At 43.8% G+C, this 18,586-nt stretch overlaps 1 protein-coding gene across 1 annotated transcript in view; it reads right to left on the bottom strand.

The window, feature by feature from the left end:
- Nucleotides 1-2,461: 2,461 nt before the first annotated feature.
- The window catches only part of LOC124778790 (glutamate receptor ionotropic, kainate 2), a 341,610-nt gene continuing 325,485 nt past the window's right edge, over nucleotides 2,462-18,586 (bottom strand). Inside the window, exons 17-18 of the mRNA XM_047253668.1 lie at nucleotides 14,955-15,149; nucleotides 2,462-2,596 (exon numbers count right to left, since the gene is read on the bottom strand). Of these exons, the coding sequence (XP_047109624.1) occupies nucleotides 2,462-2,596; nucleotides 14,955-15,149 (330 nt within the window). The remainder of the gene's footprint in view (nucleotides 2,597-14,954; nucleotides 15,150-18,586) is intronic.

An 18,586-nucleotide genomic window follows, 5' to 3' on the forward strand; every position in this document is an offset into this window, starting at 1 on the left:
GATAAGAAGAAATGTCGTAGATATATTCATTTGGTCGAGGTCTGGAAGATTTGTGAATAATAACGCTAGATATCATACGTGAAGTCTGTCTAAATGATGCCTAATGAGAATAATAAATATTCACGATATGTTCTGCTATTTACACACACATAATACTCATATGACTTTTCCCTAAAGCCCTTGCAGGAGTTCTTGCACAGATAATACGTTGAAAGCGTGCCGAGATAAAGGTGTAATTCCCTGCCATATTATCAGAATAACAGCACTGTGAAACGGTGTAGACAGGAAATTTCACTGATGTGCACCTGAGAGACCACAATGTTTTTCACATACTGGAGAGCATAACGTCGAAATAGGTCCATAGCCTTATCGTATATGCGCCACTGTGAAACAATGTTAGAATTCTGCTACACATGAGTTAACAGACTGAACCTCGAACCAACTAACTTTGAAAACTTGTCACAGTAAATAAACAGTCGGGAAAGACTCTTTATATCATGCGGCCACTGAAGCGATACTTCATGTGACAATTAATGCACCTACATCATTTCAGGATATCTTTACTTGTAGCCTTTGTACACCTCGAATATTTAAAGGACTGAGTGCACCACACTGACTTAAGACCATCTTTTTCCAGAGGTTAATGTAGTGTTGATTTGGATTTAATGGATTGGAAGCTAGCTATTGATATTTTTTGCACGAAGTTGACTTACAGTCTATCCAATCTATTAACCACGCAACTATGATGAATAAAATCGTAATGCTGAGTTTATTTACACATATACCTATTTGAAGATGGAATAAAAAATTTCTCTCTCCGTGTTATCTTGTTCTCTCCTCCTCAACTACAGACCACTGAAGGGCCATTGGCCAACAGTACTCGTTTTCTCTGAAAGTCTATGATGAATCCTTTAAAGAATCGATCCATTTGTTATTGGAGAAATCAGTTTTTCCCGCAGCGGATTAGTCTTGGTTCAAAAAGTACCAAATGATACACATTTACTTCAAGGAAATAAAACAATAAGAATCGTACTGATATCTAACACTCCACTTTCAATAATATTTGTGTCTGCAGTCACGAAGAATTTATATCCCTTTCATCTTACAGAAAGGACTGAAGGAACAGTGGCAGTTTTATGTTTCAGGATTGAAGTTGCTCAACATTCAACATTCACTGACCGAAACATGCACAGTGTTCCGATATGGACACATGAGCATTGGTACTCCCAATCTCATGGTAGTGATGGAAGAAAAGAAGGCGGCTGTAAGTTCATGACAATAATTACCCACTCCAGCTATTCAGCGACATACACAACTCTCTGGCTGATACATGTGCAGTCTCTCTCAGCGAGGAAACAGTGTTGTAATTAATACTTGAAATAGAGCTGGAGGAAAAGAAGCATATCGAAATTCTAGTGAATAGTTGACCTCTCCATCAATCCAGCAATGTACATAGCTCATCTGCATAAAGAAATGCCAGACTCTAGTGTATACCTGTGAGGTTCAGTGGAGCAGTATTTTCTATGTATGGGGATGCAGCTCTACATTCCAGTATCTGGTTGCTCACTGTGTCTAACGACATGCACCACTATCGGTCTGATCGTTCTACAGGGTTTGACTGTGGACTGTGATGAAATTAGTGTAAGCAGTCCTTTAGATGAGGTTGGATGAAAACAGACAGCTCCACCTTCCATGGAATGAGGGTCACTGCATCTGTCTCGTGAGAGGCACCTTTCTTGAGCTGACGTACATGCTGCTTCGCAAAGTGAACATGTAATGTACAGCAATGCAGTACATCCTTAAGACTGGAGGAAAAGAAGTAGGTCTACATGCCACGAAACTGTTGCTCACTGTGTCTTTCTGGTGACACCACACTTGGGAAGATATGATGAGTCCAAATGTGGAACTGTGCAGGACAGTGATATACCGTTGAAGCTGGAAAAGAAGAAGCGGCTCCACATATCAGGGAAGATGCCCACTGCGTCTTTCTAGAGTGGTGACTCTTGGGTTGAGAACCGAGCTGGATCCCAATGTAGACCTGTAATGGACATCCTCGAGATGATGCTGGAGGAAAAAATGCAGCTCTGCACTCCAGGAAATGGTTGCTCACTGCAGTTGTCCAGCAGGTATCACCACACTTTGGTTGACGGACGCACAGTGTCCCAGCGCGGACCCCCGACGCCCGGCGGCGTCTCCCACTCTGGTGTCGGGGCTGTCGGCGGCAGCTGGGTCAGAGCCTGGCGGTGTCGAGGCGCGGCGGGCTGGTCGCGGCTGCCCTCAGGCGTTCGTGGGCGCGCGCCATGGCCAGCGAGACGAGGCTGGCTGAGCAGTAGTCGTGCAGCGGGTCGGGCACGACGCAGCGGTCGGCGGCGGTGGCGGTGTCTGCCGAGCTGGCGGGCGAGGGCGGCGCCCCGGAGCCACTGTCCGCGTCCGTGCTCGCCCCCGCCGCCTCCGCCTGCCACTAGGGGGGGTCGTAGTCGGCCGCGTGGTGCCCGTGGCTGTGGCTGTGCACGTGCCCGTGGTTGTGGTTGTGGGCGTGGCTGTGCCGGTGCTGTAGGTGCAGCGGCAGCTCGATCGGGACGCCCAGGCTGCCGCGCTGCCAAACACACAGTCCAACAGTTAGTTATCACTTCATGGTTCAAATGGTTCAAAACGCTCTAAATTTTGGGTTGTTTGGGGGAGGAGACCAGACAGCGAGTTCATCGGTCTCATCGGATTAGGGTAGGACGGGGAAGGAAGTCGGCCGTGCCCTTTCAAAGGAACCTTCCCGGCATTTGCCTGGAGTGATTTAGGGAAATCACGGAAAACCTAAATCAGGATGGCCGGACGTGGCTCTAAGTACTATGGAACTTAACATCTGAGGTCACCCGTCCCCTAGACCTAGAACTACTTAAACTTAACTAACCTAAGGACATCACACACATCCATGCCCGAGTCAGGAGTCGAACCTGCGACTGTAGCAGCAGCGCGGTTCTGGACTGAAGCGCCTAGAACCGCTCGGCCACAGCGGCCGGCTCTCACTTCACGCTAAAATCCAGCACTGTTTTCCTAGTATTATATGTATGAAATCAAATCAGTTTCCAAAATTCCATCAATACATCATAGTATATTTCGTTTGGATTCCTGAATAGATTCACCAATAAACTCCAGTGGTTTTCTTCAAAACTGGATCAACAACCACCAAACACTGATTAAACGAAGACACGTCTCGCTGAGGCTGTAATTTTTAATTGCTATTGGTAATTGCAACCTCACAGTCAAGACTCAGCGGAAATATTTTCACGAAACAAATTCCACTAACCTGTTCCATATCGAACACCTACTGTTGCCATCTGTCTCTCGCAATCTACGTTTCTGCTTCATCTGTCCACCTACAAACTTCGCACCAACCTAGTGAAATACTAACCAGCTCTCATTGTTGGGTAATGAAGTACATGCCAATACCCACCAACTGTACCAAGTGGAACAGTCACTTCGTAAAGCCCCCCACTTGTCAGTATAATACGGTTTTTTGCAATCTTCAGGGATTATTCCGCTAGTTGCCGTGTTATGTACCCCTCCAACTTCCCTCACCCATTTCGCTGCTGACGATTATGGGCCCACAGTGCCATGTGTGTGAGGTGGAGCGGAAGTACACTGTCAGAACCCGGGCCACTGTCCTCGGTTTGTTTACCTGTGCCACCGAGTTCATGATGCCGGATTGGAGGCGCTTCTAGGTAATATGATTTATATGACAGCGCTCAGCGAAAGATAGGCATCAGGACTAACTAAATATGGCAGCAAGTTAGCCGAAACAGGGAACAATTTGGATGACGCCACCCAGCCGAATACCCAAGAGCATTTCAAGATACGCCAGGAAAACTTAATGTCACTCACCATGAAGTTCGTCGATGACCACATAACGTTACAATAATGAGAGGACCAGACATGCAAGGAGTATAATTTTAATATTTATGACAGAAAGGCAAAGGTTATGGCTCGTAAAGGAAAAGGATCTGTGAGTTCCAAAATAGCATTAAATTTACCAAGGTTTAGGACCTTAGGTTGTGACGTAAGCAACTTGCTGAAAATGTTTTTCTGAGTATTTATTTTGGAAACAAAATATGCTAACAGTTTAAGCGTTTGCTACAGTTTAGTTTGCCTATGACCGGAAGTGATGCCGGATCCCAGCCTGACAGATTGGTTGGCGGCAGGAATGACTGACCGAAAATGGTGCTGCGACCCGGAAACCAGTAGCAAATCGCAAAAGATAACTAAAAAACATCACACATATATAGAAATAAAACGACTCTGGTCAATATAATTACTGCCTTAGTTGCTGATCCGCCAATGAATTATTCGTGAAAAGTAATGGGAAACTTCATGAGACACACGGTATATATTAAATAAATATTATATGATGTGTAGTATAGTACACAACCACTACGCAACAACATGAGCAATCAGTCGAAATTAAAATACTCGTATTATAACACAATTGATTCTCCAGTTTTGATATACATCTCAGAGTCACGGACATCACGAAATCGAAACGAAAGGCCTATATAGGGCACTGAAGTGGAAGCTACGAGACGATCGAAACGTTGCACTCGGAAAGAACAGATAAGGAAAGAAGACATCAGAGGTGATTTAAGTATTTATTCAGTTAACGAATGAACAACATCGAAGAGAACAAAATGGCTGGAGCACATCGATATGAAACCAGAAGAAAGTCTAACAAAAGTAATATTGAACTTTGATCTTGAGAAAAACCAGATCCCAGTAAACCACGAAAGAGAAGGCTAGTCCAAGATGGGAAAAGGCGAGGTACGTAACAACTGAAGTGGAGAAAAAGACTATTACAAAACAACTAAGGTGAATGGTGGGAGAGTACCTAGACATGATTTATTTCACAATCTTGTCAGATTCGTTCTTGTACACCCACTCCAATTACCTGATAATGTACAGGATGTTAATTCTTAGGACTCGTCGCATACGCTATGTGATCAAAAGTATCCGGACACCTGGCTGAAAACGACTTACAAGTTCGTGACGCCCTCCATCGGTAATACTGGAATTCAATATGGTGTTAGCCCACCTTTAGCCCTGATGACAGTTTCCTCTCTCGCAGGCATACGTTCAGTCAGGTGCTGGAAGGTTTCTTGGTGAGTGGCAGCCCATTCTTCACGGAGTGCTGCACTGATGAGAGATGTCGATATCGGTCGGTGAGGCCTGGCACGAAGTCGCCGTTCCAAAGCATCCCAAAGGTGTTCTATAGGATTCAGGTCATTACTCTGTGCAGGCCAGTCCATGAAAGAAACGTTATTGTCGCGTAACAACGCCGCCACAGGCCGTGCATTCTGAACAGGTGCTCGGTCATGTTGAACGATGCAATCGTCATCCCCGAATTGATCTTCAACAGTGGGAAGCAAGAAGGTGCTTAAAACATCGATGTAGACCTGTGCTGTGATAGTGTCACGCAAAACAAGAAGGGGTACAAGCCCCCTCCATCAAAAACACGACCACGCCATAACACCACCGCCTCCGAATTTTACTAATGGAACTACACACGCTGGCAGATGACGTTCACCGGGCATTCGCCATACCCACACCCCGTCACCGAATCGCCACACTGTGTACTGTGATTCGCCGCTCCACACAACGTTTTTCCACTGTTAAATCGTCCAGTATTAACGCTCTTACACCAAGCGAGGCGTCGTTTGGCTTTTACCGGCGTGATGTGTGGCTTATGAGCAGCCGCTGGACAATGAAATCCAAGTATTCTCACCTCCAACCCATCTGTCATAGTACTTGGAGTGAATCCTGATGCAGTTTGGAATTCCTGTGTGATGGTCTGGGTAGACGTCTGCCTATTACACATTGCGACTGTCTTCAACTGTCGGCAGTTCACATGGTTCAAATGGCTCTAAGCACTATGGGACTTAATATCTGAGGTCATCAGTCCCCTAGACTTAGAACTACTTAAACCTAACTAACCTAAGGACATCATACACATCCATGCCCCAGACAGGATTCGAGCCTGCGACTCCGGACTGAAGCACCTATAACCGCTCGGCCACAGCGGCCGGCTGTCGGCGGTCTCTGCCAGTCAACAGACGAGGTCGGCCTATACGCTTTTGTGCTATACGTGTCCCTTCACGTTTCCACTTCACGATGACTTCGGAAACAATGGACATAGGGATGTTTAGGAGTGTGGAAATCTCGCTTACACACAAGTGACGCCCAATCACCTGACCACGTTCGAAGTCCGTGAGTTCCGCGGAGCGCCCCGTTCTGCTCTCTCACGATGTGTAATGACTACTGATGTCGCTGATATGGAGTACCCACCAGTAGGTGGCAGCACAATGCACGTAATATGGAAAAAATATGTTTTTGGGGGTGTCCGGATACTTTTGATCACATAGTGTATCTAACTCACACCCGTATCCTTTCAGAATAAATTGTGAGGGCTTCTATGTTTTATTTCACACTGTACTAACTTTGTGTAAGCATCAGGTGTCGATCACACATTGCCAAGCCTTATCCCACCTGACTTCCATAACATCGCACGCTATTAGTTATGTAAATTGATAATGTCCAATTTTGTCAGATCTGTTTACAAAATCATAATCCTCTTCCCACTCATGTAAGTTGCTAAGAAGTAATTCCGTTGTAGCAATATTAACTACAGACATATCGGTTCCAAGTTGGTATTTTGAATGGAGCAGTAGTAACGTTTGGAGTAAATGTCGTAGAAACGAAATGAACAATTTCAACGGTGTTTCATCTCCGAATTCCGATGAATAATTTCGGAGAAATAACAGTAATCAGAAATTTGGAATTTGAACATACAACTGATTTGCTGCCTTGTGCATGAATGTGTGATTTTGTATCCAAATGAAATACGATTAGTCGGTCAAAGAAGAAAACAGAATGTTACACCAACGAGATATTTCGATTTTGCCAGATTGTGTATTTATTTCACTCCATTCACTACAGACTGGTGTCATATTCTCTGTCCCTTCTAACCGGGCAGAAACAATGGACTCTCTTCGACACCCTCAGTTAGTCCCACAAAACGACAGATTAATAAGCTTGGCTAACAAATCGTAATCCAGTGCGTAGGCTTTTGCTTTCACGACATAGACGACTGGAGTGACTCTGTACTTTGGAATCATAGTTGGATGACGTGTGGCGTCTCATCACTTTCGGTGATAAATCTCAGTTTGTGCTCTGCTTCTGATGACCGTCTTTTGCGTGTTTGGCGGCACTAGAGGAAGATCCTGCCAACGTGTGGAATGATGCAACGGAGTTATCCCTAATTCCAGAGTATGAGTGGGCACCGAGTATCACTTGAACTAATCAGGGAACTGTGAAGGTACTGTAACCTCATGACCTAGTGTGCTATTTCTCGTTTACGAAACCATAATTCTATTCCCAATCACGTAAATTGTTAGGGATTAATCCCGAACGTACATAAAGACTTAAGTTGTAGCAATATTAACTGCAGACATACCGATACAACTTCGCAAAGTTTCAAACATGGCTGCTTGGTTCTTCGTTTTTTGAATTGAGCAGTGGTAACGATTCTATTAATGTCGTAGAAATTAACTCAACAAATTCACCGGTGATTCATCTCCGAAATCCGATGAATAATTTCGGAGAATTAACGGTAATTATAAATTTGGAATTGGCCTTTCAACAGGAAAATGGCAACAGTATGGACTTTCTGCTTGATGTTGAAGTACTTGCAGGTCGGCAAAATCTCCCGCTATGTCGCCTACAACGCACGCACAAGACCAATTGAGACATCAACTCTACCCCGTTGCCAGTATCTAGTTTTGCAGCCCTAACCGATCATTAGAATCAGGGGAAATTCATAGTCTGTATTACACCCTTTGAAACAGAATATGCTCGTACACTGATAACTGACTAAGAATGTGTTCGTACTTCAGATTTCCTTGTTGTTCGTTTAATTAGAATTTGTAATTACTGAAAAGAAAACACATAACTGCCAACGCGTGTAGTTCACTTCATTTTATTCTCTCGTAGTAGGTGCTTAACATTTTTGCCTCTGTGTACAGATGTAGATTAACTGCAGGAGCAATGGTGAGATAACGACAGGCTTACTGTATACAAACGTTCAATACCGTATGCAAGCAAATTCGTCACCGAGCGAGGTGGAGCAGTTGCCAGCACAATGGACTCGCATTCCGGAGGACGACGGTTCAGAGCCGCGTCCGGCCATTCTGATTTAGGTTTCCCGTGATTTCCCTAAATCGCTTCAGGCAAATTCGAGGATGGTTCCTTTGAAAGGGCACGGCCGACTTCGGTTCCGTATCTTTCCCTAATCCGATGGCACCGATGACCTGGCTGTTTGGTCCACTCCCTGGAATCGACCAACCAACCAACCAGCCAACCAAAATTCGTCATTCCCTAAATCTGGATTAAAAATGTTAACGTTGTCTGCCGTGGTTTCCTGCCGAAAAGATTGTTGTTCTTCCGCGCGCGTTGTCCCCTTTCCACGCCAACATGTGAGAATAGTGTCGTATGTGTGTTTGTACACTATAGGTGAGTTTAATGGATGCGTGTATAGTGTAGTTCTGTCTCTGTTGTATGATGGCGACGGGAGAAGGGAGAGCATGAAACCTGGTGCCGGTACATAACCTCCTTTTCTCGAGTAGTGCCAAGGAGGCCACGGAGATTAACATCCCTATCCGAAGGACGGGTCAACATCAGCAATGTATCACACCCTCATTTCACAAGACACTCCGGAGAAGTGTGGAATTTAATCCAAGACATTGGCGCAAAGACTAGTGATCAGGTACTGTACGCAATCACCATTCCTCCCCTTGCGGCCTAATACAATTAATGAAAATATCAGTCACCACCAGGATCCTAACCGGCCCAATTCCGAGTCAAGCGCCAGCGCACAAACGTGCGTTCGCGACTTCGGCTACAATGGCAGACGTCACGAGACTTCTATTGCTTTCCAAATCCAAATCACAAAAGCCTCTCGATATTTCTCCTTTCTACATCGGAGTTTCCACGTTTCAGCACTATCGGGGCAAAACTTCATAAAAAAAAACAACATTGCACTAATATTTTACATATATGTGTATTCAAACGACAACTATCCTGCTTCATTTCTTTGCTATAAATATTCATGTTTTTATTTCTTGATTATTTGTCATGTTACTGTTATTTAGGATCCTACGTACCTAAACATATTAATTTGTTCCACTAATTCATCACAAACATTTACTCCTACCTTCTTTGCTTGACTTGTAAATACATTGCCATAATACTTTTCTTATTTATCATCATTCTCTCTTAAGATACAGATAGTTCTTTTAACTTCATTTTGACTTAGTAACACCATGTCATCAGCGTATCATAAACATTCGATTGTCCTTCTTCCGTTTACCACACGGCTGTTTTGTTGGAAGTATCTGTTAGTTATATCACGTAAGTACTAAACAGACCAGGCAAAGTATTTCTAACCCGTTTTAAAATCCTTCTTCCTTACTTCTTAACAACTTCAGTAAGTCATAGCGTACGTGTTTCAGAACGATACACCCAATTTCACAAGACTATACCCTCTACTTGAATGAAGAAAGAAACTTACGGTAGATTTTTAACTTAGGCGAAGTTTTTATTTTTAAAAGAGCCATCCTATTTTACAAGGGTATGTCTTTTACGTACATACTTTTTACTGCAATGCTTAAGGATCAAAGTTTTCATTTGTCTTTCACAAATGTTCAGTGTGGCCTCCACGCTCCTGCGTGGCAAGCACCCAAACGACAGTCAAACTCATCCCCTACTTTTGCGAGCAGTCTACAGTTACTGCATTCAGTGCCGTCCCTATACGGCGTTGCATGTCAGAAAACGTTGTGCTGCGGTGGCTCATAAGTCTAGGCTATTTTTTAATTGAAGAGTTGCTTGAAAAACAACATGGTTTGGCAATCCAGATTATGTTATTCGATAGAGAATTATTATGTGCTCTGCAAAATAGTGTGTTTAGTTTTTTTATACAGACATACTTTCTGTTCTTTTCAGGCCATTAAAACGAAGATGAATGGATTGAATGGAATGGACAATCTAGCAAGTATGGAATATGGTTGAGATCAAATCGGAGAAAGGCGAAAATAACAAGAAACAACAGAAATGAGAACACGGTTGGTGTTCACGAAGTACATGAAGTTAAGGAATTCTGCTACCTAGGTAGCAAAATAAATGAAGTTAAGGAATTCTGCTACCTAGTTGGGAAAATAACATATGACAGACGGAGTAAGGAGGACGTAAAAAGGAGACTAGCACTGGTAGAAAGGGCATTCTTGGCCAAGAGGAGGCCAGCATTATGTGACTGTGAACACTGACTGTGGGAAACCCGGAAAAGAAGAGAACCGAAGCGGTTGAGATGTGGTACTACAGAAGAATGTTGAAAATTAGGTGGACTAATAAGGAAAGCGATGAAGAGGTTCTGCGCAGAATCGGCAAGGAAAGTAATTTATGGAAAACACTGACGAGAAGAACGGACAGGATGGTAAGACATCTGTTACGACTTTGCGGTTAGATTCCATGGCTGACTGGAGGGATCTGTAGAGGATAAAAACTGTAGAGGAAAACAGAGGCTGAAATACATTAACACAGATGACAAAAAAAAAAAAAACAAAAAAAAAACGGAAATGTCAACTTGACACGAAAGAGCGTTTTCGACACCTTCTGTTTTTTGCGTCGATTCGAGTTGCCAAAACGACGGAGCTGCTCGAGGCACTTGTAAAGTGTATGGCGAAGAAATAATGTATCTTAGGACACCTCAAAATTGGTTTAAGTGGTTCAAAGACGGCAGTTTTGACCTCAAAGATATACATGACCCACCATGAATTCCTTTATCGGAACGAAACAGTGGATGACGAACTTTACGTCGAAGATTTGCAACGACTCATCTAAGCCTGACTGGCGACACGGCGCTCTTTTGGAACACTACGTCGGCATCACATCGCCAAGGAAGTCGTTCAAACGCTTGGATGGAACGAGCTGCCACATCCTCCGTATTCTTCCGTCGTGGCGTTTTCGATTTGAATTTGTTACGATCCCTCTCTAATGAACTGTATGGGGTTTCTTTTAATAATGACGTGGCTTAGCTTGCCAACTCGGTGATTTCTACTGCCGAGACGCCGAACAGTTTGTTGAACATTGGGAAGAAATTGTAAACAACAGCGAAGAATACATTATTTATTCACTTATGAATCATTTCTTGATCATTTTTGTGAAAACTTAAAAAAAACAGAAAAAAGTTGCATGCCTTCTGGGCCAAAACTATAGGAAAATAACGCACAGAGACGGACTCTTTTTAGAAACTCCTACCAAAATAGAATTATATATCGTGAGATCTTGGAGGCAGATGGTACGACACGAGATCCGTACGCTCCTTGCGATCGGTCCATCGATGAGACAGTACCATGATCCTTACGGAAAGAGCGACCCGGAGTTATCATTAAATAGAAAATATTGGAACGGAGAAAGCAAAGTTCATTTTGTTGTTGCGTTTTCACCATCTCGTCTCAACGTACGCTAGGAAGGGGGAGTTAGCGAGTGAGCTAGCTCCACCAAAAGGAAGAGTAAGGTCTGACGTCCCATGGAGAACGAGGTCAATAGAGACGGAGCACAAACTCTGTTATTTTTAAGGATGTCAAAAGAAATCGACAGTGCCCTTTTACAAGATACATCCCGGCCTTAACTAATTGATGAAAGTCACGGAAAACCTAAATCTGGACGGCTAGATGGGGATCCGACCCGTCATTCTATTGAATGCGAGTCCAATATGCTCACCACTGCGTCACCGCGCAAGGTCTAACTACACCAATGGGATCGCTAAAGGCAACTGAATTATTCGGTAGCTGACAACATCCGCCCAGGTACTCGCTTAGCTTCGTTGCGTAAATTAAATGTCACCCTATCTAGAACAGAAGATGACAGAGAGACTGACGAAGTACTGAATTCAGTATTTCGGAATTGCTTCATCGTGGAGAATCGTGTTATGGTTACTCTTTGCATTCAATGAACGAACGTCGAAATGACAGGTACTGAGATAATAGTACGCGGACTATAAAATCAACTAAAATCGCGCAATAGTGGAAAGGAATCTGGACCCGATGAGATTCCAGTAAGCTTCCACAGAGATTATGTGAATGAACTTGCAGTAGCACATCGTAGGTCACCGGAACAGCGAAGAGGCACAGGTCATTATTGTTTTCAAGATGGGTCGTCGAAATGATGCACGCAGTTACAGGCAGACGTGGGAGAGATATGGAACACGTTCTGCTCTCACACGTTATGACGTTCCTCGGTCCTTAAAAGTCTGTTCTATAAATACAAACATGTGTGCCGTAAACACAGATCTCGTGATACAAAGTTCGTTCTCTGGTCCACGGAATCCAGAACGCCGTACAGAAAAGACCTTGGTCGATATCGTGTCCTCCACTTCCAGAAGGCATTCAGTACTGTCCCACAAAATACGCACATACCTATTGTCGGATCAGACTTCTGAATGGATCCATAACATTCTAACTGACAGAATTCAATGCGTTATAATGACAGGATGAAACCGATAGACGTCAAGGTAATTTCTGGAGCGCCCCAAGACCACATGATTTCTACAGTCGCGGAATCGAAAATCTACCCCACCGTTGGAAGACTTTTGTACTTAGTAAAGGAGAATATATTACTGATGAGTAAAGCTTCTGTTAAGTGTACCTGTTGTGTTCATTAAACGTATGGAAAAACGCTACTGGCATACGCATCAACCTAATAAAACAGTGGTTTCCAAACCTTCTGATACTGTTACTCCAAAGTAGAAACAGTTACTGGCCAAAACCAACTCCACCCTCTACCCTCCCCCTCCCCCCCATACAAACACACCATGCCCACGATTCACCAACCCCAAACCCCGACCATGACGAAAGATTAACGATTTACCTCTTGTAGATGTTTCACTGAACCAGAAACCAATGAGCAAATGTGGCAGTTGGTATTACTTTTTTCTAACAGTTTTTCTTGCAGAATGATATAGCAATTCTCAGTACATAACGAGTGATACCTGACTCTCTATATCAGTCTATGTTGACCCATTGTGGATATAAGACAGCGGATGATCGCACATTTAACAAAGAAATTCACCAAATTGCCCTGAAGTTGACATGTTATTTTATTTTCGCTACCAGTTATGGCAATTCATTATGCCATCTTCAGGCCCCATATGCAATTTTCAAAAGTAATCGATATTGATATATTGGGACTATGTGTTTATGGATGTGGTGAGTTCGTAGCTCGAGTGCTTCCTTCGAAGACTTGGTTCGCAGGAGAGCTTCTGTGAAGTTTGGAATGTAGGAGACGAGGTATTGGCGGAAGTAATGCTGTGAGGACCGGACGTGAGTTGTGATTGGGTAGGTCATACGGTAGGGTAATTTAGGTTAAGTAGTCTGTAAGCTTAGGGACTGATGACCTTAGCAGTTAAGTCCCATATGATTTCACAAACATTTGAACATTTAAAATGCCCACGTTCCCCTTTTCATGGTCAATGATAGAATGCACTTTGTTCTGATGGCGTGCCAAAGGGCAGCATGGCGCAGAAAGTATTCCTAATTTATTTCACTTCTCTTTTCTCCTCCTCTTCTAAGACTTCTTTTTTTTTCCTTACACATGTTTATCCTTTTCACGCACAGCTCTCTATCTGCAGGCTATTTGTTTTTTTTCTCCTGTGCTCCCCCAAAAAATAACATAAAAAAGTTGGGTTGCTGCTGATGGTGAGACTGTATACTCATTTACGTTAACAAAAAAAGAAAAAAAGGATGTTGCGAAAATACAGCTATCTATTTATGTTTTACGTTTTCAAGGGATATTGTGTTATGTTATGAAAAACGTCGTCTTTTATTTTCATACACAAGAGGTTTTTATTTGTTTTCTCGTTACCTTCAACTTTTGCTCACGTAACGTGTTTTTTCTCTTCGAAAAAAAAATAAAAAAATGAAAATAAAAAGTTGTTAGAGCACTTGAAAAAATTAAAAAAAGATGGTAAAAAAAGAAAAAAACAAAAAAGCCCCGTAATCACTGGGTCGCTGGATCGAGTACCGTTCGTTAGTTTTTTTTAATTTTCAACACAGTCATTTTCTTTACTATTTATATTACTATTGATATAACTGGAATAAAAGAAAGTTGGTACACCACTTGCGTGCGAAAGGTAAAGGTCCCGATTTCGAGTCTCGGTCCAGCACACAGTTTTAGTCTTAAAAAAATGGTAGAGGCAGCGAAAGGCAAAGGTCCCGAGTTCGAGTCTCGGTCCTGCATACAGTTTGAATGTGCCAGGAAGTTCCATACTTGACTGCAAGCTGTAACTTCAGCCACAGAGTGACACGCGTTAATGCTAGTATTAGAAAACCATGTAACTACTGGTTGCTTCTGAAACAACAATTTCAGTATTATGAAATTGTTGTGATATTTTAAAAATTAATATTTCGTGATAGATGGGAGGACAATGTGAAGGCTGATTTGAAGAGCCTAGGTATTGAAGGTGAATGGAAGGAAATGGCCCAAGACAGGGACAGCTGGCGAAAATACGTTGCTGCGGTAATGGACTCTCGAGTCCGGTATGACCAGTGAGTGAGTGGGTGTGAGTGTGTGATAAAAACACAGTCGAACCCCTTTGTTTTTACCTCTCAGAAAACATTCATTTTACTCCAGCTTGGGACCCACTGCTGTAGAACATATACTGTCTTGTCAGATCGGATGAAATTTTTACGAAATTCTCTGTATTTTAAACAGTGTGTGTGTGTGTGTGTGTGTGTATGTGGTGTGCGGTGCGCAGCTCTGCAGACGCCGCAAGCGCTCGCCGGCAGCGCAGTGCGGAGTGACGTCATACTCAGCCGGGCAGTGCAGTGCAGTGGCAGCAGCCGGCGGAGTCTCTCTATACTCACGTGCGAGCGCAGGCCGTTGGCCGGCGGCAGGTCGAGCACGGCGGGGACGTAGGGCGCGCCCGAGGCGGCGGGGGCGCACTTGGAGCACTGGCGCTTGAGCGCCGGCCGCTGGCGCGAGCCGCGGCAGCGCAGCGCGAAGCACAGCTCCTCCGCCATCTCGGCGCACAGCGACTGGTGCGGCGCCGGCGTCGCGCGCTGCAACCACGACAGACAGCAGGTCCCACCCGTCCTACCAGCTCGTCGGACCAGCTTTCTCGTGTACAAAGTATCGACATATTCGAATCCCTTACACCTACGACGCTAATAATGTGTCAACAAATGTTCAGCCAGAAACGAACCGATCATGTCTGTACTAGAGCTGCTTATATATATATATATATATATATATATATATATATATATATATATATATATAGGGTGTCCCAGCTATCTTGTACACCCAAAATATCTCTGGAACAATAACAGCTATTGGAAAACGACTTTCACCGGGATCAATGTAGGGCTGGGGCCCATGAATGTACATATTTGGAAACATTCTAAAACGAAAGCATATGTGTTTTTTAAGACGAACTTATGTTTTTTTAAATGGGCCTCCTATATTTTTTCTTCAGCAATCCATAGCATGGCAAAGCACATACACAATGGCGTTGATTGCATCGCAATATTCCCACTACATCCCGAGATATTGAGACGCGAAGTTGGCGCTTGAAACACCCGACATGCGCTGCTAGCGCACGTCCTGAGGCTCAGGCGTGAACCCCATGCTGCCCGTAATCGCGATGTGATTGACATGTGTAATCACACCTCCATACTTATCAAGAGGTCCGAAACGAATAATACGGTCTGCTGCCATCCTGCATTAACGTCGTACATTCCAGTAGGTATTTATTCCATAGGCTAGGGGTGATGCGGTTCTGTAACATATCTGTGTACCACAACGTTAGTCACAGAGTTAACTTCGCTTTGCGTTAATCCGTTACTAAAAAGCTGTTACTAAAATGCTGTTTAGGCAGAACGACTGTACAGAAGACGATTCCCTGACAAGCCATCGCCTTCGCGCCGGATGTTTGGTCGTCTCACATCTCGTCTACATGAAACGGGAAGCTTAAATCCAAGACCTCGACATCGTCCTAGAACACCCACAGATGAACGTGCTCAAGTTGCTGTGCTCGCTACCATAGCTGTGAATCCTCAAATCAACACACGTCAAATTGAACGTGAAGTTGGTGTGTCGAAATCAAGTGCACAGCGGATTCTTAAACGTCATAAATTTCATCCTTACCATGTTCATTTACACCAGGATCTTCATGGAAATGACTTCCGCAATAGGGTAACATTTTGTCGGTGGGCTCAGCAAAAACTTCTAACTAATCCAAATTTTTTTGCAGATGTTCTCTTTACCGACGAGGCATCATTCTCCAACAAAGGAATTGTCAATATGAGGAATATGCATTATTGGTCCGAAGACAATCCAAAATGGCTCCGTCAGGTAGAGCATCAACGTCCGTGGAAAGTTAATGTTTGGTGTGGGATTATTGGAGATATCATTATCGGACCTTTCTTTATAAATGGCATCCAAAATGGCAGACAATACTCCAGATTTATACGACACAATGTTCCTGTTCTCTCGGACACCGTACCTCTGAACCGGAGAATAGTCATGTGGTATCAGCATGACGGATGCCCTGCGCATAACGCCTTACGAGCACGACGACTTCTGAACCGTAAGTTCCCTGGTAGGTGGATTGGACGAGGTGGCCCAGTTAGGTGGCCTGCCCGATCTCCGGACCTTACACCGCTGGATTATTTTCTTTGGGGAGCAGTGAAGGATGCTGTTTACCAACATGAACCAACAACACCAGAGGACATGAAGCAACACATTATTGATGCTTGTACAGCCATCAAAGAGGAAACAGTAGCACGAAGTAAGGCATCAAAAAATGGCTCTGAGCACTATGGGACTCAACTGCTGAGATCATTAGTCCCCTAGAACCTAGAACTAGTTAAACCTAACTAACCTAAGGACATCACAAACATCCATGCCGCGGTTCCAGACTGCAGCGCCTTTAACCGCACGGGCACTTCGGCCGGCAAGTAAGGCATCCTTCATCCGCAGAGTGACCCTATGTATGCAAGCCAATGGGCATCACTTTGAGCATGAGATGTGAACGCTATGTTTAGTATGTAGTGCTGGTATCACAGTGGAAGTTTCTACAAAGGGCCATTTTACCCAGTGATGTTAAGAAACATTTGTTTGCAACAATTTGTCATATAACGCATTAGATAAATATAACATTGATAATTATGTGATAATAAAACTAATTGGTTAAACATGTTTACATTCATCTTCTATGTCCTACCTGAACTTCCCAAATCAAAACATTTTTACCTAAACAACGGTAAAACTTTTAGTCCACTTGCTCGTTTCACTAAAACCATCAACATGAATTTTAGTATTACGAGTTAATGATTAACTGTCACTTGCGCTAGATCTACAGTAAAGTAAAGTTTTAACGTTGAACGGGATTACCTCTTTAGTAGCGGATTAACGATAAGCGAAGTTCACTTTGTGACTAACGTTGTGGTACACAGATATGTCACAGAACCGCATCACCCCTAGCCTATGGGATAAATACCTGCTGGAATGTACGACGTTAATACAGGATGGCAGCACACCGTATTATTCGTTTCGGACCTCTTGATAAGTATGGAGGTGTGATTACACACGTCAATCACATCGCGATTACGGGCAGCATGGGGTTCACGCCTGAGCCTCAGGACGTGCGCTAGCGGCGCATGTCGGGTGTTCCAAGCGTCAACTTCGCGTCTCAATATCTCGGGATGTAATGGGAATATTGCGATGCAATAATCGCCATTGTGTATGTGCTTTGTCATGCTATGGATTGCTGAAGAAAAAATATAGGAGGACACCCATTAGTCAAGTAGTATACAGGGTGTTACAAAAAGGTACAGCCAAACTTTCAGGAAACATTCCTCACACACAAAGAAAGAAAATATGTTATGTGGACATACGTCCGGAAACGCTTACTTTCCATGTTAGAGCTCATTTTATTACTTCTCTTCAAATCACATTAATCATGGAATGGAAACACACAGCAACAGAACGTACCAGCGTGACGTCAAACACTTTGTTACAGGACATGTTCAAAATATCCTCCGTTAGCGAGGATACATGCATCCACCCTCCGTCGCATGGAATCCCTGATGCGCTGGTGCAGCCCTGGAGAATGGTGTATTGTATCACAGCCGTCCACAATACGAGCACCAAGAGTGTCTACATTTAGTACCGGGGTAGCGTAGACAAGAGTTTTCAAATGCCCCCATAAATGAAAGTCAAGAGGGTTGAGGTCAGAAGAGCGTGGAGGCCATGGAGTTGGTCCGCCTCTACCAATCCATCGGTCACCGAATGTGTTTTTGAGAAGCGTACGAACACTTCGACTGGGATGTGCAGGAGCTCCATCGTGCATGCACCACATGTTGTGTCGTACTTGTAAAGGCACATGTTCTAGCAGCACAGGTAGAGCATCTCGTATGAAATCATGATAACGTGCTCCATTGAGCGTAGATGGAAGAACATACTGACGAAACTAAAATGAGCTCTAACACGGAAA

Source organism: Schistocerca piceifrons, chromosome 1 (genome assembly GCF_021461385.2).
Source record: "Schistocerca piceifrons isolate TAMUIC-IGC-003096 chromosome 1, iqSchPice1.1, whole genome shotgun sequence".
Taxonomy (NCBI): domain Eukaryota; kingdom Metazoa; phylum Arthropoda; class Insecta; order Orthoptera; family Acrididae; genus Schistocerca; species Schistocerca piceifrons.